At 44.1% G+C, this 26,517-nt stretch overlaps 2 protein-coding genes across 3 annotated transcripts in view; both read right to left on the bottom strand.

The window, feature by feature from the left end:
* Nucleotides 1-689: 689 nt before the first annotated feature.
* LOC125087352 (keratin, type I cuticular Ha3-I) overlaps nt 690-26,517 on the bottom strand; it is a 30,573-nt gene continuing 4,745 nt past the window's right edge. The window contains exons 1-8 of one of the 2 annotated variants that reach the window (XM_047707581.1): nt 21,004-21,066; nt 5,282-5,629; nt 4,141-4,223; nt 3,441-3,597; nt 2,050-2,211; nt 1,830-1,955; nt 1,466-1,686; nt 690-1,255 (exon numbers count right to left, since the gene is read on the bottom strand). In XM_047707581.1, coding sequence (XP_047563537.1) covers nt 1,138-1,255; nt 1,466-1,686; nt 1,830-1,955; nt 2,050-2,211; nt 3,441-3,597; nt 4,141-4,223; nt 5,282-5,629 — 1,215 coding nt within the window. In that variant the 5' untranslated portion in view covers nt 21,004-21,066 and the 3' untranslated portion in view covers nt 690-1,137. Of the gene's footprint in view, nt 1,256-1,465; nt 1,687-1,829; nt 1,956-2,049; nt 2,212-3,440; nt 3,598-4,140; nt 4,224-5,281; nt 5,630-21,003; nt 21,067-26,517 lie in introns of those variants that run through there. The other variant, XM_047707582.1, reaches the window with a different exon arrangement.
* Nucleotides 14,873-21,006, bottom strand: LOC125087354 (keratin, type I cuticular Ha3-II-like). Its single transcript, XM_047707585.1, has 7 exons — nt 20,656-21,006; nt 19,085-19,167; nt 17,955-18,111; nt 16,884-17,045; nt 16,664-16,789; nt 16,319-16,539; nt 14,873-15,307 (listed from the first exon to the last, which is right to left on the bottom strand). Exons 1-7 carry the CDS (start codon nt 21,001-21,003, stop codon nt 15,181-15,183), a joined length of 1,224 nt encoding a protein of 407 aa, XP_047563541.1. The 5' UTR covers nt 21,004-21,006; the 3' UTR covers nt 14,873-15,180.

Below are 26,517 nucleotides of genomic sequence, written 5' to 3'. Positions count from 1 at the left end.
TTCAATTATATTCGCTGTTATTATTAAATGGGCATAAACACTTGTCCTCCCAAAAATATTGTAATTGAATGATATGACAGGTAATAGCAACATTAATAACACTTTGGTGAGAGGAGTGTAATTGAAAATAAGCCTTTTTTGACATTGTGGTTTGATCATTTATAGGACATAACTTGATAGTCTAGACCTGAGATCAATGTATTTCCGCATATTTTAATAGTTATGGAATTTTAGGCACAAACATCACCATTACTCAGTTGGGATGGTGATGAAGAAAACCTCTCCAATATACAAAGATAGAAGTAGAAAAAGACAGTTTTTGGCTGTTTTTTCCAGTTCTTGCTAGGATACAGTGTTTTTGTGTGGCCGAGAGGTATGGCCTTAGTGTCAACATTCACTTGCTCCTGATGAGGTCCCATTTCTGTGGTTCTCTCACCTTTTCCCTCTGCAGAGCTAGGCAGAAAATGTTTGTGGATCTTGTAGTGTGGATCTACCTTTGCTTCTGCTACCAACTTCTCCCCACACAAGAAATTTATCAACAGGTGGGTGATGTCTGGTGGAGACTTTCCCTTTGAAGGAAGTCACATGACCCCTTCATCTGACGAAAGAACACCACTTATTTTTTATTGATACAAAACACCCAGTTTGGGAATTAATGAAGAAGGACACTGATCATGTTTGTGCCAGAATAAGAGTTTATTAGGAAGTTAACAAGGGACTCTGACTGCATCTCCAAAGACCAAAAGAGGAACAAGGAAAATGTTTTTTCTCAGTATGTTCAGTTTTATGACCTGCCTAATCGGCTCACACTTTCATGTAATTATTTTGAAATCACATTTAGATAAGTATTTGTTCAAACATAACATGTTACACAAGTGCATCATTGTGATAATAGATATTGCACAATCCTGCTGTAGATTTCTCTGTACACTCAGAAGACAGGACGAGATGCTGAGGAGACTTTGCCATCTGAAGGATCAAGCCAGGGGATTCCGTGAAAGGCAGAGTGGACACTCAGAACCTGGTGCTGGTAGAAATTCTTCCTTTGTCCAATGTGTGGTCACAAGAGGAGATCCCTTGTATGAAGTAGGGTTGAGATGTGACTCTGGAACCCTTGTCCTCCTGGCACTGGGCCCTTTAGCGCACAAAGGTGTTGCAAGGTCCGCACCGAGCACGTTGGGTACAAGGATTAGAGACACAAGGCCCAATGGGCTTGTCACAGGCATTGGTTGTGGCACATGGGTTGCAGGGGAGCCTGCAGACAGAAGACCATGAGGGCCAGTTAGGGGGAAATGAGCTGAAGAGATAGGAAAATACTAAATGCACTTTATATAATATAGCATTTCCTCAGACTGTCCCCAACCAAAAGCTTGAAATTATCTATTTGTTTCCACCAGGATAACTTTTCATTCCCACAGGAACTTCATGCAACCCCCAAGGGAAATAGTACTAGCTTCCCACTCACTTGCAGTCCTCGCTCTCCAGCAGGCCCCGGTATGTGTTGATCTCGCACTCCAGCCGGGCCTTGACGTCCAACAGCACCTGGTACTCCTGGTTCTGCCGCTCCAGGTCACACCTGATCTCAGCCAGCTGGGACTCCACATTGGTGATCATGCATTGCAGCTGGGACAGCTGGGAGCTGTAGCGGGCCTCGGTCTCTGTCAGAGTGTTCTCCAGGGAGTCCCTCTGTGTGGGGAAGATAAGGCAGGTCACAGAGCCGCTCCTCAGGGAGCTTCTCCATGGGGTTCCAGAGAAGCCCCGGGGTTCCATAGAAGCCCCAGGCTTCATGAGGTCAGGAGAGTGTGGACAGTATCCTGAACAACACCCACCAGGTTGTGCTGGGCCTGCAGCTCGATCTCCAGGGCGTTGACCGTGCGTCTCAGCTCAATGATCTCTGCCTGGCAGGACTGCAGCTGCTCTGAGCTGGACATCACCTGCTTGTTCAGCTCCTCAGTCTGAAACAGCACAGGGGAGAAGACAGGGTCAGACCCTGCCTCAAGAGCCCCAAGGGCCCAAGGGTTCTGAGCGGCCAAGTGCTGAGATGCCCACCTGGGTGGTGAACCATTCCTCCACGTCTCTGCGGTTGGTCTCCACCAGAGCCTCATACTGACTCCTGGTCTCGTTAAGCACACGGTTCAGGTCCACAGTGGGGGCTGCGTCCACCTCCACGTTGAGGCGGTCTCCGATCTGGCAGCGCAGGGTGTTGACTTCCTGAGGAAGGAATGGGAAGATGGAAAGTATCACGGAGGGTTCAGATGCTCTCTTCTAAGGGATCACAGATCAGCTTGTGAGCATTCTTAAGCTTTAAGCCTCTCTGTTCCATCGAATCCTCTCATAACTGGGTTCTACGATCAGCGACTAACCTGTGTATTCCACTTTGCAAAGTGCTTTCACGCCCATGACCTCTTTCTGCCCCCCATTTGGGGTGCTACCCATCGTCTAGAGTCGCGATTTGGCCTCTACACTGAGATGTGATAGTCCGTAATGTAAACTGTGGGCCCCAAGCACCCAGTTCATTGTTTTTGCTCATACACCAGAGCCTCTTAGGTCTGATTCTTCACCATGACTAATAAAAAGTTAGAGTCTGGCTAAAGAGGAAATAAAGAGTGCTTACTTCAAAATCTGCCATCTGGGATGGAATAGATCTAAAAGGTGATTTGTCAATTCTATCAATCTAGCTTTTTCTGAAGAAATTAAATGTCTGTTCATTTCCGGGCTATTCTCCTCACACAGCCAGCATAGCTTGGTACTTGGGCTTAGGAAGATATCAGACTTGAATTGAGGGTCATCCCTACCACTTAGTCTATGGCTTCTAGAAGCTTCTAGAAACCTCAAGTTCTTCATCAGTAAGCTGAGTACTACTTCTGGAGTTCTAAAGCACTTAGCACAATGTTTGGCACACAATAAGCTCTTGATTAATATTAACTATCACCATTTACATTGTTCTGGTATTTCAGGTTTGCACAAAATGTCCATCTTCTTTATCAACTGACCAAGCAGTGACAGTGAGCATTTTGCTCAACATTTCCTCCAGGTCACACTGAACAGCAGAGAAAACTCTGGAGGAGAAGGGGGAGAGTTGGTTTTGTTTCCTCTCTGCTGGGGAGCCATCTTGGCCTCTCTAGTTGCTAAATGGGGAATTGGGATACAAGATCTCTGCAGCGGGGTGTTCTCTGGCCTGGGAGTGGAAGAGGCTGTGGGTGCCGCCTGGCTGCTGGTCTTTCCTCATTCCTGGGCTTGCCAACTTCCTTTACTCTCATTCCTATCTCTGGCTGAAACCTCCTAATCTCATAACATAAACTTTCAATTGCTCATTCTCTACAAATCCCTTTTTGTTTGGAGGACAGACCCCTCGGGTTAGTTGAGTCTCTCCCATACCCTCTGGCAGTTGGAAACGGGCCTCAGCATGTTGGAGCCGGTTGCTCTTTGGAGAACCTCACCTGCTCGTGGTTCTGCTTGAGGCACAGCAGCTCCTCCTTCAGGGATTCCACCTGGGCCTCCAGGTCGGACTTGCACAGGGTCAGCTCATCCAGGATCCGGCGCAGGCCATTGATGTCTGACTCTACAAGCTGCCGCAAGCCCACCTCCGTCTCGTACCTGTGGTACAGGGGCGTCAGGGACCCACCAGACGGGAATGGACCTGGCCCTGACTCTGGTGTGGATTGGTTTGTCACACACCTGGAAATTGGGGTTTGTGATTTCTACAGCCTTCTGTTTCATTTAGGTGTTTAACATCAAGCCGTAGCTCCTAGAGGAAAATGCACTGGTAATCATTTTTTTCTTTTTTGATAAATAAGGAGCCAGTGGATTTAGGGAACAAAAGTTCATAAACTGTGAGATTTCCAAAATTAATACACTTCTCACATTCACCTGATTGCCTTCTGTGCATAGTAGAGCATCAGGGTGGGGTGGGGAGGAGGGCAGCTATGACTTCTACACTAGATTGGAGGATGTCACCTTACACAGAAGCGAGAGAGGGAGGGTCTCAATCTAGAGAAGAGAAGCTCTGAGTTCTGCAGAGCAGTGTTCTATGGATCCTGGGGAAAACATCTAGGGAAAAGCTTTGTCTGTGTTTGTCAATGTTGAGGAGAGGTTAAAGGGAAAGAGAGAAGAGAGAGGATACCCTAATTGCCCACTCACTTGGTCCTGAAGTCATCTGAGGCCAGCTTGGCATTGTCGATCTGCACCACCAGCCTGGCGTTCTCTGCCTTGCTGCACAAGATCTAGAAGACCCCAAACAATCTAGAATGAGCTTGGTTATTTTTAACCAACAGCAATTCCTACCAATTCACTTACATGGAAGGAATGGAATGAGAAATCACAGCGAATCTTATGTAAGACTATTACATGCTGTCCATGTGCCATAGGTGCTCAATAAATGTTTGAAAAATCAAATTGAAAAAAGAATACTGAAATGTGTGAGCAAAAGGGGCTGATAATAATAACTAACAATTATTTTTAAAAACCTACCATAGGTCCACACTGAGCATGGAGCCTGCTTAAGATTCTCTCTCTCCCATTCCCTCTGCTTCCCCCTACCCTGGCTCATATGTGCTCATTTTCTCTTGCTAAAAACAAAACAAAACTACCATAAATGTGGTATGGTTCTAGGAGCTGAAGATATAAAAATGAGCAAACTCTAGATCCTGCCCTCAAGAAATTTCTAGTCCAGTGGGGAAGATAAATATGTAATTGGCCATTACAGGGGCTGGGTCAGGGAAGCAGCCATGCCCTTCCAGCCATCCTGGGTGGCTTAGCACCACTACCTGCAAGGTGGTTTCCACTCACTCTGATTTTATGCGCTCGCTAGACACTGAACACCAGGAGGAGAAATCCAGAGGCATCCAGGTCAGGAATACAATCAGGATAATTAGGTGCCCAGAAGAAGACAGCAACAAGAAGTCAAGGTAGGCAAAAGTCCAGATGAAGAAAAGGGAAAATAGTCCAATTCGTACAAAATGTTCTGCTTCCTCAGCTTCCTTCTTGAGCTCAGGCCTTTTCTCTTACCTCAGGGTAATAAATCTGGAGCTTGGCAATGCATGCAAACATTTGGAAGCGGCTTTTAATTATAGCTTATTTATGCAAAGTGCTGCTCCTGCACATAGACTAGCACTATGCAAATATTCAGGCTTAACAGTCCTGAGCCTCACACAAAATGGGTACTCAAGAAAAAAATGGAAAAGCCAGACTTTAGCTGAGAATCTGTACTGTTTCTTAATCAAATTCTAGATTCCCTCCCTACAACTTCCTGCAGGAGACAGTGTGGCAGCCATCCCCTCACCTTCTGCTGAAGCTCCTCGATGGTCCGGAAGTAGGACTGGTAACTGGGACACACGAAGGGCACCTGCTGCTGGCACCACTCCCGGATGCGGCTCTCCAGCTCCGCATTCTCCCGCTCTAGCTGGCGCACCTTCTCCAGGTAGCTGGCCAGGCGGTCGTTCAGAAACTGCATGGTCTCCTTCTCGCTGCCATTGAAGGAGCCCTCACAGAACCAGCCGCAGTTGCCCACATTGGCGGGGATGTTGCAGGCCCCGGGCAGGGTGCAGGTGTGGCAGCTGGGGGGCACGCAGGGCCGGGAGCAGCAGGTGGAGCGGCAGCTCACGTTGGGCAGGCAGCAGTTGTAAGGCATGTTGCTGGAGGGAGCAAGGCACCTGGCTGAACACAGAGTCCAAGTTCTCCAAGCCACAGAGCTGTGGGTCTCCTTCCCCTGGGGAGCATTTATACCCCTTCCGCAGAGGGTGTGGACATGGAAGGCAGCCCCTTTTTTATTACTCATTTGGTGATTGTCAAAAGCCCTTCCCCCTTGGTTTGTTATGTTTCCTCAGATGAGTCCCTCACCTCATAAAAGACTTTACTTGGGCTTCTCGCTAAGTCAGGACTCCTCTTCCATGCTGTGCATCAATGAAGTAAGAGCTTCATGGAGTGGCTTCAAAGAGCTGGACTCATGAACCCCCTGGCCTTCATTAGTGGGTGTGGCAGATCCATGAACACTGTTGCTGCTTTGCCTCCTGGCTTGCTGGCCCTGACTCCTTAACAATTCCCTGGCTCTTCTTGCTAAGAAGGAAAAGCACAGTTCCTGCCTGTGTATCTTTCACTAGTTCAAATTGCCAAATGCTAAATACCAAATTCATGGTTCTCAGAAAGAGGAGTAGATCCCTTCCAGAATAGTTAAAACAGCTTGGTTCCCTGTGCCCTGTTTCTTGATGTAGCAGACATCACATCCATGATAATATAAATCAACCAAATAACTGATATGCACCAGGATAAAAGTATGTACAGGGCACTGTATAGAATGGTATCATCAGAACTGTGTTCAGAAGGAGCTCACCCTTATTGTGCATTCACAGGCTCCTCTTGGTACTTGACACTTTCCACAAACATGATCTTATTCACACCTCACTATGACCCTTCAAAGTACATGGTATTATTCCCATTTTACAGATGGGCAAGTGGAGGCATTTGCCCATCTGTAAAATGGTAGGTAGGGAGAAATATATTGTGAAGCCAGGATTCCAACACATATCTCTGTTCTTTCCGTCATGCCACACCACTTCAATACAAATTAACCATCTCCTACCCTAACTTCTTCAGACAGATCATTTCTTCCTCCTCTGTGAGCTTTTATCTCACCTTGCACAGTGCCCAGCTTCTGTGTTCATCTATCTCTGTGTCTGAGTTCCCTAAAGGCAGGAAAAGGGTCTAGTTCTACCATGCACCTAGAGCTGAGGATTCAGCTCTAGGTGCATGGTACTGAGTAGACTGTCAATGGTGTATGTTGAGTGGGTGAAGGAATGAACATAGGATAATAATCTAAGGCAGGAGATATTAAGTGACAAGTGTAAGGTTGAGGTAATGGGGCAAGAGGGTACTGCCAGGATGGGAATTTTACAGGGTCTAGATATGTGCTGGGGCACAAGGATTCTGAGACACAAAGGAGGACATGGGCCCTGCACATGGAAGAATGGTGGGCACACACCATGGGAAGGAGAGTCCAAGGTCTAGTCAGTGAGAATAGTGGCTGGGAGGAGAGAGGCATGAAGGGAGGTGGTAGAAAAGAAAGCTGTATGGTGAGTCAAGGCCATATGGTAGAAGTTCTCTATGGCAAAACTAAGGAACTTGGACTTTCCTGGAGGAGAAGTTTTAGGAAACATTTAGTAAACATTTATCTGTTTTAGCAAAAGAAAGGTAAGGCTGAAGGCACAGGGACCAGCAAGAAGGTGATCACAGTAGTCCAGGCCAACAGTGAGGAATGACCAAGTTTAGTTGTCTGCAGAGAATGAATAAGAGAAGAAATGGTGTAAGAATCATTTTCAAAGAAGCAATTTGTTTTTGTTTCCCTACCTAACATTTATTTTTTTATTTTTTTAGTGACTTCAATTAGCCAACATATAGTACATCATTAGTTTTTGAGGTGGCATTCAAGGATTCATTAGTTGCATATAACACCCAGTGCTCATCACATCATGTCCCAAGAAGCAATTTAAAAAATAAAAAACCAGCAATCATTTAGAAATGTGAGATGTGGGAGAGAATCAGGAATGAAACCAGAATTTGGCAATCAAAATATTTAAGAGAGGGACGCCTGGGTGGCTCAGTTGGTTGGGTGGCTGCCTTCAGCTCAGGGCATGATCCCAGTGTTCTGGGATCGAGTCCCACATCAGGCTCCTTGCTCAGCAGGGAGCCTGCTTCTCCCTCTGCCTCTGCCTGCCTCTCTGTCTGCCTGTGCTTGCTCTCTCTCTCTCTCTAACAAATAAATAAATAAAATTAAAAAATATATATTTAAGAGAAAAACTTTACCATTCACAGAAGCACAGACTATTTTGCTTATCAAGGATGAACTAGCCCACTTCCTTTAACATACATTTTATTGAGCCCTTCCCATGTGCCTGGAAAAGAATCATGTGCTGGAGATGTACAGGTGAGCAAGAGAAACAAACCTACAACTTAGTGAAGAATGCACACCAACCAGGTACAGGATACATCTGTGATGGGGCTAGCCCCAGCTGCTATGGGAACATGCACCAGGGGACTTAACCAGACTGAGTGGAGATCTAGAGGAAGTACACATTACATTCAGGCATGCTTCCTATTTTTCACACAAAAGCTTATATAAGAAATGATAATACTTTATGGCTTATGGGGGCAAAGTGACAGGGCTGCCTTGGCCAAACACTCCAAGGACTCAGAGCACCAGTACTATGGACCCCCTCTAACACATTCACCAGAGTAAGACTGGAAAGTCCAGTGACAGAGGAACCAAGAGAAGTTTGGGAAGCACCATGTAAGCCAGAGAGTGAAAGATGAGGTGGAAGAGAAACAAACCCTTTCTATCATCTCATGCTACCTAGATATAAATGACCTGGATCCTTCCCTAACTTCTGACAGATCATTTCTTCCTCCTCTGTGAGCTCTCATCTCACCTTCAGCATGGCATTGTCATGAGTTCTCTCTCTCTCTTTCTACTTGTGTTCCCTTGAAAGCATGGAAGGACTTTTACGTGAAGGACTTTGTATACCTCCTTGAGGAACTTGGGCTTTGAAGGTCAACGAGGAGCCATTGAAGGTTCTAAGGAGAAGAGTGATCTAGTTTCATTCTTGATCAGACACCTGTGAAAGAATGGTGGAATATATACAGGTAAATGTTCATCAGGTCCTTGGAGTAGCAAGCCTAGAAGTCTTGACAGTGGTACGAAGGAAAGGTGTGATCATACTGCAGATGTGAGAATTGGAGAAATGAGCCAAGGGAGAATATACATGGAGAAGAGGAAAAAAAAGGCCTAAGGACCAAACTTTGGGGAATTTCCCAAACCAGAGAGTAGGAGAAGGAAAAAGAGTAAGAGAAATGGAGAAATGGTGAGAGAAAATGAAGAAAGCCAGCTTATAGCATCAGAGAAGCCCAGGGAGGAGAGCTTCAAAGGGGAGGTAAAGTTCAAAAGTGTCAAGAGTGGCAAAGGGACCCTATATGATCAGAACCATGGAGAGGTTCTTGGATACATTGACCGACAAATTGCCAGGACCTTTCCAGGGTCACATAGATCTGCTTACTCTATACAGTACCTGTACTCTTCAAGAAACTTCCACTGAACATTAAGCCATTGACACTTTAAACACCCAGAATTGAGATTCCATTGTTTAAAGAAGTCCTGCCATACATAATCAGTTTGTACACCTGATTATAAAGCTTGTGAGCTTTGGTCTTACCAATACAGAATTTCTACAATAATTAGAGTGCTTTAAGTAGTTTAAAGATGTCAAGCTTGTTTTGATTTGATGATTCATAATCGTTCGTGATTTAGGAACATCTATCCAAGAAGCATAAGCAATTAGAAATGTCCATGCATATAATTCAACTTCTGCTTTGGTGCAAGGCATAAGATTTATTTAATATCCTAAAGAGAAATATGGGGGAAGAATTCAGTTGTGTGCCTAGATGCATTGTCTGGGGAGGGGGGGTGTTCCTTATTGTTGTTCTAGCAGAGAACAGAGAAGAACTCACAGAAGTATGTTCAAAGCAAGAGTCCAAGAGTCAGCTGTAGTTGTAGATCCAAAACCAGACTGCCATGCATTCAGCTCTTCCTTTCCTCTTTCCACTTCCTAATGTAGATCCTAAATGCCAAAATTGTCAGAGAAAGGGAAAATCTTGGAACAAGAGTGATAGCCAATCTTTCATTCTACAGATAAAGAAATTGAGGCTCAGAATGGAGATGGCTTACTTAGGATCATATAATTAGAAGCCAAATCTGCTAATCCCCACTGTATTTCCAGTTCCCATCACCATAGCACAGAAATATTGAACAATCTCACAACCAGTATGATCTGTCAACTACCTAGGGGCAAAATTGGAGACAATAAGAAAAAGGAAAAAAATAGAAAAAAACCCTCACTTGTTACCCATAAAAACCCACTTGTTACCCATAGATATGTCATGTTAAAAGAAGAATAAAGGGTGAATATGGAAATGTTAGAATTCAGTGATACCAAGATTCCTCATTGCTATTCTGAATTTGATCATTTATTTTTCAATCACTGTTTCTAAACTGATGATATAATTATGTTCCAATAGTTTGGAACAACTTAATACAATTATATCCCATCAGTTGAAGTGACTTAGAACATAAACAATAGTGTAATTACTCAAGAACAGTATATTTACCCAAAATATAGCACACATAGTCATAACAAAATTAAAAATTATATGATTTTAACAGTGAGAAAAATTGAGAGAGAAAAAGAATCACACTGTAATGACGACACTGGATGCTCTTTTTTTTTTTTAAGATTTTATTTATTTATTTATTTATTTATTTTGGAGTGAGAGCAAGAACAGGGGGAAGAACAGAGGGTAAGGGAGTGGGAGGGGGAAAGAATCCCAGGCAGAATCCGCACTGAGTGTGGAGCCCTTTGCAGGGCTTGATCTCATGACTCTGAGCTGAAACCAAGAGTCGGACTCTCAACTGACTGAGTCACCCAGGTGCCTCAACATAGGATGCTTTTAAATGGCAGAGTTTTTAATGTTTTTCCCCCCTTCTCTGTAGCTTTCTGTTCTCTCCGAATTTTTTGAAAACTGATCTATTCCTTGTACACAGCAAAAGAAATAAAATTTACGTTAAAAAATCCAAAAGGGGGGCACCTGGGTGGCTCAGTGGGTTAAGCCTCTGCCTTCGGCTCGGGTCGTGATCTCAGGGTTCTGGGATCGAGCCACGCATCGGGCTCTCTGCTCAGTAGGGAGCCTGCTTCCTCCTCTCTCTCTGCCTGCCTCTCTGCCTACTTGTGATCTCTGTCTGTCAAATAAATAAATAAAATCTTTTAAAAATAAATAAATAAATAAATAATCCAAAAGGAAATTCTTATGAGTATTCTAAAAAAATAGAGTCATAAAAGGACCCAAGTAAGGCTCCTGTTCCAATATAATCACTAAATTATGCTTGAGCTTATTATTCTGTAAGTAAGACTTTGTCATGATTGTCATTCACACCCTTGTGATAACTGCTGACTTTGCCAGTTTTGAAGCAGAGCTATTAGGAAGTGATGAAGGGACACCAAGCTTCCTATGGGATCAAACAACCTGTAGTTCATAAAGTGATTGAGTTGTGGGTATGAGCTTCAGGCAAAGATGATGCCAAGAGGAGAAACACTTGGAAAAATGTTCTGCCAATTGACTGCCAGCCCATGTATTAGGATCACCTCACACTGAGCCGTGTCCTAAGAATCGACTTCCCACAGAAACAAAGGATGATAAAAATTTCTCTTCTGGAAATAGTGTCTGAGTCAGATGCAGCCTAGAGTCTTAGAATGTTGGAGCCACCAAGGGCTCAAAGGGTCATCTCACCCAAATATGTTGCAAGTGGGAAAATGTTGACCCAAAAGAGGAAGCGACTTGCTTCAGGTACACAGAGAATTAGTGAAGAGTTTAGGTTGGAAAGCAGTAAATTAGAAATGGGGGGTCAGGGGGTCAGGGGACAAGGCCTTCAGTCCATATGACCAGAGCTGGAACTCAGACTACTGGAAAACCCTTATCTCTTAAAAGTTAGCGAAAAGGTGTACTAGAAAAAGAAAAAAGCATGCTCATTGTCACAGCAAGATTTTTTTTAAAGGCTAAACTGTTTCTTACTGGGCTCTAAATGTTTAAGAAACAAAGCAGAGGATCATAGGGGAAGGGAGGGAAAAATAAAATATAATGACATCAGAGAGGGAGAAAAACCATAAGAGACTCTTAATCATAGAAAACAAACTGAGTGCTACTGGAGGGGAGGGGGATGGAGGATGGGGTAACTGGGTGATGAAATTAAGGAGAACACATGATGTATGAGCACTGGGTATTATATGCAACTGAGGAATTACTGAGCTCTACATTTAAAACTAATGATATACTATATGTTAACTAACTGAATTCAAATAAAATAAGTTTAAAGAAAGGTCACCTTATTTTGACCTTCTATTATATATTTTTTTCTTTATTCAGTTATACATATCTATAGACATCTGTTTCCATATCATGGCTATTGTGAATAATGCTGTACTGAACATGGCAGTGCAGAAATCTCTTTGAGGCAGTGACTTCATTTCCTTTGGATACATACACAGAACTTTTTTACAATGTTGTAAAACAAAACAAAACAAAACAAAAACAGATTTGCTGGGCCCCACCTGCAGAGTTTTAGAATTAGTAAGTCTGGGATAGGACTGGATAATTTGCATTTCTAACAGTTTCCCAGGTTCCCAGGACACACTTTGAGAACCATTGCTTTAGAGACTCACTCACACAGGTACATAGAGAGACATTGGGGAGGATGTTCTTGCAACCCGTTTATAATGGTGAAAGGAAGGGAGGGAGGGAGGGAGAGAGGATGGAAGGGAGGGAGGAAGAAGGAAGAAAGAAAGAAGGAAAAAGGAAGGAAGAAAGAAAGAAGGTAAAAGAAAGGAAGGAAGGAAGAAGGGAAAAGGAAGGAAGGAAGGAAAAGAAAGAAAGAAAGAAAGAAAGAAAGAAAGAAAGAAAGAAAGAAAGATGGGGAGAGAGGGAGGGAGGGAGGGAGGGAGGAAAGAAGGAAGAAGGGAAAAGGAAGGAAGAAAGAACAAAGGAAAAAGGAAGGAAAGAAGGAAGGAAGGAAGGAAGGAAGGAAGGAAGGAAGGAAGGAAGGAAGGAAGGAAGGAAGAAGGAAGGAAGGAAGGAAGAAGGAAGGAAGGAAAAGAAGGAAGGGAGGAAGGAAAGGCCTGGGTGGCTCAGTCTGTTAAGCTGCTGCCTTCAGCTCGGGTCATGATCCCAGGGTTCCGGGACTGAGCTTGGCACAGGGCTCCCTGCTCAGCGGAGAGCCTGCTTCTCCCTCTCCCTCTGCTTGCTGCTCTGTCTACTTGTGCTCTCTCTGTATCTCTCTGTTAAATAAATAAATAAATAATCTTTAAAAAAAAAAAAAAAAGAAAGAAAGACCCTAACTGTCCCTCAACAGTGGAGTAAGTAAATAAAAACATTATCTGTTTTCCTTATGAAATACTACAAAGAAGTTAAAATAAATGACAGGAATAATGTGTATTAACACAGATAAATCTCAGAAACACACTGTTGAATGGAGTAAATTAATGATAACATCTATACCACTTATATTTTCTAGCTTAAACTGCTAAAGTGAAACACTCACACACTGTATATGGATATAACCATGTATAATTTCTAGAAATGTTTTAACTGGAGAATGATATACCATCAAGTTCAGAATAGCAATTACCTCTAGGGCAGAGTGGGGAAAGGAGGATGGATGAAGGTGGAGTTTTATGTCAACCCGTAACCAACCCAAAACCAAACCAACCATCCGAACAAAGAAACAAAAATACCCCACAGTAATGGCACAAACACAGCACAAGGTTAAAACTCTTAAATCTTGGTTGTGGATTTATAGGTGTCTTATTATTTTTTGTACTTTCAGGTGTTTGAAATATTTCATAATAAGCGATTTAAAATAAGAAATAGCAGCAGTGCCTCGTTATGCCGTTGCAAATCATAGGTCCTTGGCAGTGGACTTCAGCACCATGAGTCTTGCCCCATATGTGAGGTCAGTAGTAACACTGAACTCCACCCAGACATCTCAGAAATCAGTTTGGCTGTGTGCTGGGACAAAGTGATTTCCCTGACACTCCTTTCTCTGCTTCTCTGCAAGCACCGTGGCAGAGACCAAGCCTCAGGACCGCCTCCCCCAGACCCACATATCCCACTGACAAAGCCTGTCTAACATGGAGGCAAAATTTTTTTTGATGCTGTGCACATTGAACAATAAGAAAAGGTGTATTTCCTTTGCTGACCAATTGGAGCTCTCGCAAGGCAGAGAACTGGGCGTTTGGGAGGCACATCTGGATAAGGGAGCTCTAGCAGCACCCAAAATATCAACAACAGCAGAGTGGACACTAAGAGAACCAGAGTATGTTAAGACAAGGATTTATGACCAAGGTTGGAGCAGCCATCATCACAGCAGGGGGACAGAGCACCAGCTTCATCTCAAGGAGAGAAGACCTAACTGGCAGTTTAGCCCAAGACAGGACAGTGGCCTTGCATGGGCCACTGTGGGAGCCATCAGGCATGGCCAGACATGAGTAGACACCAGCAGGGGCAGGGCACCAGCCTAAATGTCACTTTAACACTGGCAGAGACCAGAGACTTAATATCCTAGTTGGATTCTAAAGAACTTCTTTTGGGGTATGGAAGGGAACTGGTCCCAAAATCCAGTTTTAGTCCTTGTGGTTACAAAAGTCAAACAGGAAGAGAAACACTTTAAAAATCTGTCAGATATTACTCAGATATAAGAGATGCCCTTTTTACTGTTCCAAATTCTATTTCCTGAAGGAGAGTTTCTGGGGTGCTGAAAGCATCATCTCTCCCCATTGTGACAGTGTTGAAGAGTAGCTAAGACCCTGGTGCTTATTAAGGGTGGGTTTCATTCCCTCACAGTCATATCATACTGACCATGGACTCTAAGCTCCTTATTATGTGAATTAGAAAGAAAATGAGTCATACAGCTCCTTATACTTGGTATTCAGTAAATGTAAATTCTGTCCCTCTTCTGGCAGGCACTTGGAAAGAAAAAGTGGAACTTTCTAGAAACGTTAACCATGGTGCCGTATTGAGTCAGCTCCCATAGTGAATATTCATGATATTTGGATGAGGCCTCTTGCCTTAGTGGCCCCACTAGTTCCTGGCCAGCCCAAGTGAACGCCAGGCTCACTGCACCTAATGAATGTTAATTAATGGTGATGAAGCCCTCTGGGGAGAGGATTAATGACACAGTCCTCCTGTGCTTTCAAGTGGCTTTATAAGAAGCACATACAGAGTGAACACTTTGGAAAGAATGAATACAAATGAGCCCCATCACTGCTTTGCAAGAGGAAAGTTTATTAGGTCTACAGAGGGATTTAGGGACCTGCGAGGAAGGTCAAAGCAACAGAGAGAACCATAACACACCTGGTAGGGCACCTTCGCAGCCCAGTCCTATCAGACCATCAGGTCACAGAATAGAATGAAGGGGATCGGGTGGGCTCAGCTCAGAGTCAGGCCACACCTGGGCATTTTCTCTCCTTCCAGACCATGATTTACGAGGCTGTCTGGGGCTGCTTCTGTGGTTGGTGCTTGTTAGAGAAGCAGGACTGGTCCATCGATGGTCCTTCTGTCTTCATGCAATCCTCTTGCTCCCCGGGGTATCTAGCATCCAAAGGTGTTGCAGGGCCCACAGCGGGAGCGTGGGCCACATGGGGTGCAGGGATTGGTGACACAGGGTCCGATGGGCCTGTCACATGCGTTGGTCGTGGCACAGGGGTTGCAGGGCAACCTAGGACACAGAATTAATAGTTGGTCAGCATGAGAGGGATAATTTTTTTTAAGATTTTATCTATTTGACAGACAGAGAGCACAAGTAGGCAGAGAGGCAGGCAGAGAGAGGGGGGGAAGCAGGCTCCCTCCTGAGCCAAGAGCCCGAGGAGGGGCTCAATCCCAGGACCCTGGGATCACAACCTGAGCTGAAAGCAGAGGCTCAACCCACTGAGCCACCCAGGTGCCCCGAGAGGGATAATTTTTAAAAAGGAGAGAGCTCAACCCAAGGAGACAGAAAATGTAGAAACCATTCTCTGACATCTTAGGAAGCCAAAGCCTTAACTGCATTGCCCCTTTACAGAGCTCTGAGACAGTGGCAGAAAAGAGCGAAGAAGACTGAAGTTGGCATTCCAGACCTCATTCTATTACCCTGGAGTCATGCAGAAGTGACTTTATCCCCCAAAGCCTCTGCCTCCTCACCTTTAAGACAGGATTGGTAATACCTACCACACAGACTGTGTTCATGAAAATAATGTCAGATGCTGAGTGCTGTACTCTGTAAGCTAATGAACTGTCTTCTTGTTCAGTATTCAAATGCTCATCTACAATGGTTATACTATCCCCATTCTGCCTATCTCAAATGATTGCAACAAAGATCAGTGAGACAGGGGATTTGAAAGTGTGGGTTAAACCCAAAAGACTATTTAAATATATTTCATGGTCATTGCATTTTTGTTTTTCCTTTTGTTGTAACAGGCCAACCGTGAAGGTACAAAACTTTATTTATGCATCAGCCTCGAAAAGCTCACCAGTTGGAGAAAACAAGTCTCACAAGCATCTTTTGAAACAGAAAATACCTTTTGGCTATATAATGACGGCAAAAAATACTCTCCATGGTACACTACTGCAAAGAAAACTCTGGTCGTTACAGACATATTGGCTTCTGGAACTTCACTTGAAAAGTCTCTGTTTTGTCCTTGAGTAAAACCGTGTGTGTGCACTGCAAGGGTATGGCCTGCGGGCTACTCACTTGCAGTCCTCGCTCTCCAACAGGCCCCGGTACGTGTTGATCTCGCACTCCAGCCGGGCCTTGACGTCCAACAGCACCTGGTACTCCTGGTTCTGCCGCTCCAGATCACACCTGATCTCAGCCAGCTGGGACTCCACATTGGTGATCATGCACTGCACCTGGGACAGCTGGGAGCTGTAGCGGGCCTCGGTCTCTGTCAGCGTGTTCTCCAGGGAGTCCCTCTGTGTGGAGAAGATAAGGCAGGTCACAGAGCCGCTCCTCAGGGAGCTTCTCCATGGGGTTCCAGAGAAGCCCCAGGCTTCACGAGGTCAGGAGAGTGTGGACAGTATCCTGAACAACACCCACCAGGTTGTGCTGGGCCTGCAGCTCGATCTCCAGGGCGTTGACCGTGCGTCTCAGCTCAATGATCTCTGCCTGGCAGGACTGCAGCTGCTCAGAGCTGGACACCACCTGCTTGTTCAGCTCCTCAGTCTGAAACAGCACAGGGGAGAAGACAGGGTCAGACCCTGCCTCAAGAGCCCCAAGGGGCCAAGCGTTCTGAGCGGCCAAGTGCTGAGATGCCCACCTGGGTGGTGAACCATTCCTCCACGTCTCTGCGGTTGGTCTCCACCAGGGCCTCATACTGACTCCTGGTCTCATTGAGCACACGGTTCAGGTCCACAGTGGGGGCTGCGTCCACCTCCACGTTGAGGCGGTCTCCGATCTGGCAGCGCAGGGTGTTGACTTCCTGAAGGAGGAAGGGGAAGAATGAACCCACTGGGGAAAAAGTCTGTAACTAAACTCTCTTTGATTGAGTCCAATGTGGTGGGGAGAAGATTGCAGTGGAATTGGGAAATATGAGTTCAAGCCCAGTTGACATAAAACAGCTAAGTTACCTCTGTGATTCAGGCCTCCTGTCTTAGTGTCTCCTCATCAGCATAATGAGGCAGCTTGAATAAGTGATTGCTAATGTTCCTTTCCAACCCAAGATTCTCTCATTTTTTTCTGGTTTTCCCTTTGCTCAGGGACAAATCTGGCATGGTATCTAGTTTATAATTATTGCTCCTTAAACATAGAGAAACCAGGGATAACTGCTCCGTTTTTTTCATGGTCTTCTACTTTTATATACTGTCTACTTGGGATACTCTCCTTTTCTTCAAAACATCTAATATTCAATATAGGCATCTGACATCCTACTATTATTACATTCAACCATGAAGTCTGAGTCAACCATTATTTAAATTCCTTCATCTCTCTCATTTTTCCCATCTACCCATCCATCCACCCATCCATTGGGTTCTAATATCTAGGTGACATATGATATGAGGAAGTTTGCTGTCTCCTTCTAGCCTTGGTCCTTAATTTGGCACCTTCAGAAGATAAAAGATTTTGTCAAGCAGTAGGAAGTACTTTAAAGATCTTTGTGTGGACTCTTGGCCATGTATCTGGCCCCAAGGAGAAATAAGTCAGCTGACCACATTCTTTAAGGTAAAAGAGGTAAGCTTATGACTCATTCCACCAAAATCCCCCAAATGTGTTTTGAGCAAGTAGCAAAATGTTGTGTTAGCTCTAGGGTGCTTAGCAAAGACCAACCTTATCCTGCTAGGAAAGGTATGGAACTCTCCATATAGAATGATGGGGGCTGGGACCCCCTCACCTGCTCATGGTTCTGCTTGAGGCTCAGCAACTCCTCCTTCAGGGACTCCACCTGGGCCTCCAGATCAGACTTGCACAAGGTCAGCTCATCCAGAATCCTGCGCAGGGCATTGATGTCCGACTCTACAAGCTGCCGCAAGCCCAGCTCTGTCTCATACCTGCACACACGGCAGAAGTTGAAAGAGAGTCAAAAAAGAAGACTTTTTCCAGGAATTTACATGGCCGACCTAGTCAAATTCATTACATTTTGAAAGTTTTTGAATTTTTCTCAAAATTCCCTTTGTGGAAGGGGAAAAATATACCACCGTGCTTGTGTAAAAAGACCTATTTCCTCCCTGAGATCCACAGAGAAGGTATTGGTGGGGGGACCTCTGTAATTTTAGTCTGATATTAACTGCATTTGTTTTAAGCATTTGCTATGGATTAAGCCCTGTCTTTCTTCTTTAAGTGAGTTAGTGAACTTCATAAGCCTGTTAATACAGATTGTCTCGCCATCCTTTCCAACCACCTTGAAAGCAACCTGATCTTGTGATAAAAGCACTGAAGTCGAAATCAGTTAGGTTCAGCCTCATAGTCATGGCCGTGGATAAATTCCTTCATGTCTCTGAGCCTTGATTTCTTCATCTATAAAATGGAAACCAAACTAACACTTCACATGGTTGGTCTGAAGATGAAGAAATGACGTAGTAATTGCAAATACGTTGCAAGCTATAAAGTTCCACAGAAAAATGCAAAGGATTCTTATGATTGTAATGATCACACCTAAAAAAATTATATTCTGAAATGGATTTTGCCTCCTATTTTTGTGATTTAATAACTTTTTTCTGATGGGCTGAGAGTGATGACCCTATACTAAGAAGCAGGTGTGAAATTTACTTTTATACGTGGTTCACGTAGTAAGTTGAAAAAAAGAAAGAATGGGTGATTTCTTTCACTCCTTAAAAATAAGCTGAAAACACAGCATTCTTTCATTCAGAGAGGAAACTGCCATTTAACCTAACTAACCCAATGCAAGGATCCTCCTAATGCCATCCCAAAAATTTCTGCTTATGCACACCCAGGACAGAGTTCATCATGTTGCAGGTCAGCCTGTCCATTACTAGATTGCTCTGATCATTAGAAAAATCTTACTTCGTTCTGAAGTCATCTGCAGCCAGTTTGGCATTGTCGATCTGCACCACCAGCCTGGCGTTCTCAGACTTGCTGCACAGTATCTGGGGACACAATTCATTATGAAAGGAGTTATACTAAGAAGGAATGCATTGTACCTTAAAGTGAAAAGGTGTTTTGTTTTGTTTTTTTCAAATACACATTCCTGCCAAATAGCTTTGAGTCTTCTCAGAGTTTCAGTTTGGGGATAAAAGGAGGATTAATTAATAGCACTGTTCATTTCAAAACATGGAGAAATGCATTCTTTGTCATGAATTCTTCTCTCCTTGGTCTGCCTCTGGCTTCCTGAAGGAATTGAGCATACTGGATATTGAGCCTTCCTTAGAGTGACCTACATCCCAGTTTGCTTAGAAATAAGCAAACTGGGATGCTAAACCCAGAAAAATCCTAGCCCAACCAGAACAGGCTGGTTTTCCTACCTCACATTCGTTATTCCTGTCCTGCTGACCTCTTTCCACTCTCTGTCATATTGCCCTGTCCAGGCTTTTGCACAGAGCTTCTCCTTCTGTCTGGAATGTTCAGGGATGTCCTCACCCACCTAGCAAGACACCTTGCATGACCCACGTTCTCCTCCACCCCTTAGCTGCTGCAGGGGGTCACCTCCTCCATGCACCCCCCAACAGTACTGCAATTAGCCAGTTACGCTTCTCCCCTTCACCCCAGCCATGTCTGTCTCCCCTATTAGACTGTGAGCTCCTGAAGGAAACAGACTGTCTCACACTGTCCTTTATCCCTCGCTCAAGTACTGTACCTTGTATTCAGTAAATATGGGCAAATGAAAGCATGGTCTTCAAATTGCATGGCCCCTTCCTGGCATTCACTTTGCTAGCACTGCTGAGCAGTGGATAGTTAATCTTCTTGGAGAATTAAAGGCTTGCACCATTGAGTAAAAACTCCTACTCATCCATCTAACCCTGCTCAGATATTCCTCTTCTGGGAAGCCCTCCCTGTCCTATACCATACATTAAGTCCCACCTTTATGCTCGCTCTTTACTTATCCCCGGTTCTACTCCTGCATTTCTGGCCCTGAATTCTCACCTGTGCTTGCTTTAGTGAATGGTACAGGGTCTGAGTATATTATTGAAGCTTATGGGGTCAATAGTTCTTTTGCTTTACTATGGACACAGTCTCTTGCAACAGACTTGGAAGGCTTTAAGTACATGAGGATCCACTTGGGAAATTACTAGTTTTAAGAAATAATTCAGATGCATATTTTTTAATGCTATAGACCTAAAAATAAGACCAAGATATCATAATAGAACTAAAAAATCAGACACTCTGGTTTTAGTAAGAAGCAACATAAGATTGCTATGACTGATCATAGTCCAATGTCTTACCCCATCCCAGTCCATATCTTTCCCTGTGGGGCTTCCCAAATAGATTTCCTAAGATGATTTGATATGTCCTACCTAAACCAATGAAGTCAATATCTCTATCATCGCAGCTTTGAATGGTCTTAGATCCATTTCAGAAGTTGGTATGTTAAATTTAAATAGTTAACTAAATCAGCAGTGTGGTGGCCACCCCCTCACCTTCTGCTGGAGCTCTTCGATGGTCCGGAAGTAGGACTGGTAGCTGGGACACACAAAGGGCACCTGCTGCTGGCACCACTCCCGGATGCGGCTCTCCAGCTCCGCGTTCTCCCGCTCCAGCTGGCGCACCTTCTCCAGGTAGCTGGCCAGCCGGTCGTTCAGGAACTGCATGGTCTCCTTCTCGCTGCCATTGAAGGAGCCCTCACAGAACCAGCCGCAGTTGCCCACATTGGCGGGGATGTTGCAGGCCCCGGGCAGGGTGCAGGTGTGGCAGCTGGGGGGCACGCAGGGCCGGGAGCAGCAAGTGGAGCGGCAGCTCACATTGGGCAGGCAGCAGTTGTAAAGCATGGTGCTGGAGGGAGTGGAGCTCTGAAGGTCAGTTTCAAAGGCTGGTTCCTCTCTCTGGTGTAAGCCCTGGTCCTTTCCAGGACTTTATATTCTGTCAGCCATGGGTGTGGTGACCACATGCACCATTACCCTCTTTTACCCTATTTACCCATTTTTCCATTTGTTATTTAGCCACCTCACTCGAGTCCTTTACCTCATAAAATGCTTTGCCCTGGCTTCCTGCTAAGTCAGGACTCCTCACCAATTATGCTGGTTGGTTAAGTAAGACCTTCAAAGTGACCAACCCATTACCTTGCCAACAACAGCGCTTGTTCACAGGGTGTTGATTTGCGGTGAGAGCTGTACCCCAGAAAGGGACATATCTATGCCTCTTTTTCCTAAAGGAGGAAACATCTGTGCTCATCCAGCTCCTGTTCAGTGAGGACTCTGAGAAAAGCCATTTAAGGAAGCCCACCTGGAGACTAGACTGTTCAGTAGAAAATCCTGGAAGCTGAGGTCAGAGCAGACCTATGAGGCCAACCTGTTCAACAACCCTTTCCCCTTCCATCCAGGCAAGATGGAGGCAATTCTTCCCTCTCCTTAGGGGACTGTAGGAAATCCCCCTAGGCTCCGTTTCTACCGTTACTCAATGTTCATAGAACATTAAGACAAACTTGGGAGCACCTATGCTTACACACAACAGGAGTGTCATCACGATGGTTCCTGCTTATTGAGCACGACTATTCCAAGCACTGCATATGCATCATCTCCTTCAGGCCTCACAAAGTCCTGTGGGGTTTGTAGATGAGGACCCAAGCTCTGAGAGGTTTCCAATGGTCCCAAAACTCCTACATGGTGGCCAGCATTCCAACACAAACCTCTCTGACTCCAACAGCCATGCTCTCTCCATCACACCAACTGTCTCTCTTCTGACCTCCTCACTGATGCACAAATGAATTGAGTTCCATGAAGCTCAACCACTACCAGACAGTATCCTCTCCCAAATTAGAATGATCCAGGAAACCTAAGCCTGTTCTCTATCAAAGAACCAAAGGTCATTTCTATTCTAATGGAAGGAAGTCTAGTAAGTGAGTAAGTAATACCTGCTGAAAGCTTGAAAAAAAGGAAACCCTTGGTTGATTTAATGAAGAAACTTCTGAGCCCAGTTCTCCAAATGATGTGATCCTGAAAAACCACCACATCATGACATGCTTAATAGCATCTTGTGACCTTCAATACATTTTGGCAAACAGATGTTCTGCCTGTGTGCTATTCCAGATAGGGATACAAATTAGGAGGTTTTTATGTTTAATCCATCAGTTCTCGGGCGCCTGGGTGGCTCAGTGGGTTAAAGCCTCTGCCTTGGGCTCAGGTCATGATCCCAGGGTTCTGGGATCGAGCCCCGTGTCAGGCTCTCTGCTCAGCAAGGAGCCTGCTTCCCTCTCTCTCTGTCTCTGCCTGACTCTCTGCCTACTTGTGGCCTCTGTCTGTCAAATAAATAAATAAATAATCTTTAAAAAAAAATCCATCAGTTCTCAAAACAGGACAGATACTCCTTAAAACAGCTCCTTTTGAAAGCTATGTACTAATTCCTTCTGTAGAGCTACCACTCAGATCATCACTTCTACAAAGTTGACCTCACAGTCTGGGACACTTTCTTTTGGTTATCCTCATTGAAGACAAATCTTCATCTTCTGAGGGTGTTCTTATTTTTGAAACCAGCCAGATACCATTTGGAAGCAACCCTAGTGAGTAGAACAAACAACCAAACTTAGTAGCATCTTTAATGGGTCAGAAGCACATTGTGACTGTAAAACAATAATGTACATTTTCTTGGGTGACTCTGAAAGTCATTTCCAACGTGGAGCTTTGAATATGCTTCCATGAAGGACAGCAGATTTGAAGTAAATGTGTGGTCTACCAGAGCATAATGCTTTGAGGACAATGCAGTCCTTAACCACATTCACAATCCACAACTCTCTGCCCTCCTGCCTGAATCTCTACCTTTAGAGAGATACGAGATGGATGTGCTTGTTTAAAATCAGTACCAAATTGATTGAAGCCCTGTTGGATCAGATCAAATAACATAAAGGAAATAGCAGGATTCATTAGCTATTCTGTTTCCTTCCTTCTTCTATGCCCCAGGCTTCAAAAGAGAAAAATCTAGACAATGGCAATTTTTTTAAAGAATAGGAAAGGAATGCTGTGTAAATTGCCAAAAATGTCCCTAGGGATCCCTAAACCATTACAGCAGTTTGAACCTTGGAGCAAAATGAGCCAGAGATAAGTGTCTCTGTATCTTCAAAAGTGAAGAGCAGAGTTTAGAAAACAGGACCACTCCCACCTCTTGAGTAGAAATAACCATTATTGCCGCTTGGCTGCATGATCATTAAGTTATAATAGCTGAGAGGTTTGGGGTTTATTGAGAAAAGAGCCAAGTTTCAAGTCATTTCCCAGGAATTCTGGAAAGCAGTTGCTTTTCATTTATTCCACTTACTGCGTGATGTGCATCTTTACCTTTACATAAGCAATGCCATCGTCTCTGGTCAATGACCCTTCAATAAACCCGATGAGCAAATCAAATCCTAACAAACAAAAAGGTTTAAACCTGCCCATATAATTGTGGCAGACGCCATGGTAAGGCTTCTGGTCACCAGATGTGAGAAAATTGCAGTTGAGGTTTAAAGATACTATCTATTATGGAAGCCAAGGATATTTCTGTAGGAGAGATCACATGCAAACTCATCAGCGGCACTTAACCACAGAGTGGAATCAGGGCAGATCTGCTAAGACCATTCTCCCCAAGGCAGAACTTCAAAGGTATTAGGAAGCCTCCCCACTCCTTCCCAAAACCATCTTCTCTGATGCCAGTACCTGGCACTTAAAATTCTCATCATGAGAAATGTAAACTACATTCTTTAGGAAATGCAAAGTAACATATTGGGTCCCTTACAGATTTAATCTATCTTAATGTAGATGAATAGCAAGGAGAGGACAGGAGTGGTATCACTGGACATACACAAGCCAAGATACTGACATTTGCCTTATAGAGTTGGAGAGTTGATCATTGGAGAATTAGAAAAGCAGAAACACTCTTTGATACCAACATCAGCCCACCCTGTTGAGCCAGCCCCATTTAGAGCTGCTTATGAGAACAAGATACAGGGCTTCCATAGGCTGTTCCATAAAGGTGTCTGTTGCCAATTTATCAATCACCCAGACTTACCACGTTGAGGGGAGAAATTATGGTGGTGATCCAGGAAATAAACCAACAGGTTTGGCTTTGGGAAGATGTTCAAACAACATTTCCAATGAAGGACAAGCAGGGGAGGACATGGAAAGGACGTGGAGAATGAGCCAGTAATAATATGGACTGAGCAAAGAGAGGTACAGCACCCCAAAATAGGACTCAGTGCTCATTACTCAAATCCTCTCTAGAGCTGCCATTGTTTCTTATGCTCAGGCTTCAACTCCCAATGGGAATAGAGTTTGGAGGTCTTCAGGGACCAAGCCAAATCAGAAAAATGCAAAGTTCATCAGTATGTCTTTCACTCTACCCAGTCTAGAATAGAGGAGTCAAGAAGAACATGAAACAATCCAAGACAATATAACTTAATAGTCCTAGTCTTCTGGGAAAGCTAGATCTGGGAACCACTCAGAGAAGGGATAAAAACCTGTTTATGTGACTGCTCTACAGATCAAAGGGAAGAACAGATACCAAAACATTCTAAGAGTTACACAGAGGATAAAGCAAAGTAAGCTTCATATTTAGTATGAATAAGTTGTGTTGAACATTTGCATTAAGTTTACTATCAAGATGGTGATTTGAAACAGATGTGAAAGAGCCACTGAAATATGCCTTCTTCCCCCTGATCCCATAGACCCTGCTCTCTCTGTGGTCACCAGCAATCTCCCTATTGCTATGTACACTGACTTGTCTGAATCCTCAATATTCCTGACCCTTCAAGAGAGATAGTATGTTCACCTATTTAAAGCCTAATATAAATCATAGAATACTGTAAGTGGAATAAATAAGGAACAGTAACACTAATGAGGATTCATGAGAAAGATGTCATTGACCATCCCCTCATCAAAACCCCGACTTCTTTTGACTTCTGTGTTGCTTCAGCTGCTTCCCACGGTTTATAACCAGATGTCATCTTTGTCTTTGGGGACTGGGCCAAACCAAGAAGGAACCTCATGTCAGAGACTTTGGAGAGACTGAGGGCACTCTATCCTTTCTCCCAGTGCTTCTCAAGGTTATCCCTAGTCTAACATCATCCCTTTGACAGTCTTAACAACTCCTCAGCTCTAACTGATCATTTCTGACATCTCTCCCAAATCCAGTCATTCTCTTCTAGCTCTCTTCACTGAAGCCCCACTGGTGTTTCATTTTCTCAGGCTCAAAAACATCCCTCATGTTGACCCAAAGTAGATATTTAATCAGTACTAGTTTCCTTCCTTCTCTTTCCATTGTTCTATCTCTAATCAGCTTCCACCTCCTGGACTGTGCCTCTAAAATCCACCCCCTCCCTCAGCCTTCCACTCTCATCCCATCTCAGCCCTATTGTCTCTCATCAGCCTTCCAACTGTTCTTCCTTTTCTCCCACCCAAGCCCACTTTCTGGGACCCATCATGACCCAGCCTATACATAGCTGCTTGACAGAACATATGCTAAACTTCCTTACAAACAAATCTCACAGATAACAATGAAAAACACCCCCAGATATGGTCATCTGTGACTACTGTGCAGTTTCATTTTCCATCCCCGTATTTACGGTTTGCTCCAGCTAGAAATTGTTCTGTCGAGCTCTAGATATACTTCCTGCTTCCCTGCCTCCTCACTAGGCAAAGCTCATGTTCATAAAAACTTTCCCTCTTGTCATACCTGCACACACTCATCTGTACAAACAGAGCCCATCAAACTTTATTTCAGAATTATGCTAATATCATATAGTACTCATTGATTGAAGTCAGAACAAGGGAAGTATTTAAAGTTTTAATAACCTTCTCATGAATACTTATTAGTGTTACTGTTCCTTTATTCCTCTTACAGTATTCTATGGTTAACACTAGGCTTTAATTGGGTGAAGATACAGTTTCTTGTAGGAAAGGCAGACAATATTTTTATGGACAGAATTATTGAGTTTTCACAGCCCTGATTGAGCTCTATCTCTTCTTGGAGCCTCTTTTTTACTAATCTCTTACACTTCGAAGCATAATCGGTCCCTGAAAATATAGTCTTTCTCTCACACAGCAGAAATTCATCATTCTTCATTTACACCTTTCTTGAGCCACATTGATGTCTGTCTGTAGCACAGTTATATCTTTGTCTTTTCCACTCTAGACTATGAACATACTGTGGGCTAGGACTAGGTCTCACTTATCCGTGTGTTCTCAGTGCTCTACACCCTAGTGAAACACAAAGGAGATGGTTGATTGCAGTTGTGTAGGTTAGAGAATGCCAAATTAAATGAAGAATTGAGATGGTGGCCAAAAGAATTGAGAGCTTTAATAATTCAGATATGAGTCAAG

This window comes from Lutra lutra, chromosome 16 (genome assembly GCF_902655055.1).
Source record: "Lutra lutra chromosome 16, mLutLut1.2, whole genome shotgun sequence".
Classification (NCBI taxonomy): Eukaryota; Metazoa; Chordata; class Mammalia; order Carnivora; family Mustelidae; genus Lutra; species Lutra lutra.
Note: the sequence above shows the minus strand (reverse complement) of the source record. Positions and strands in the feature narration are given on the sequence as shown.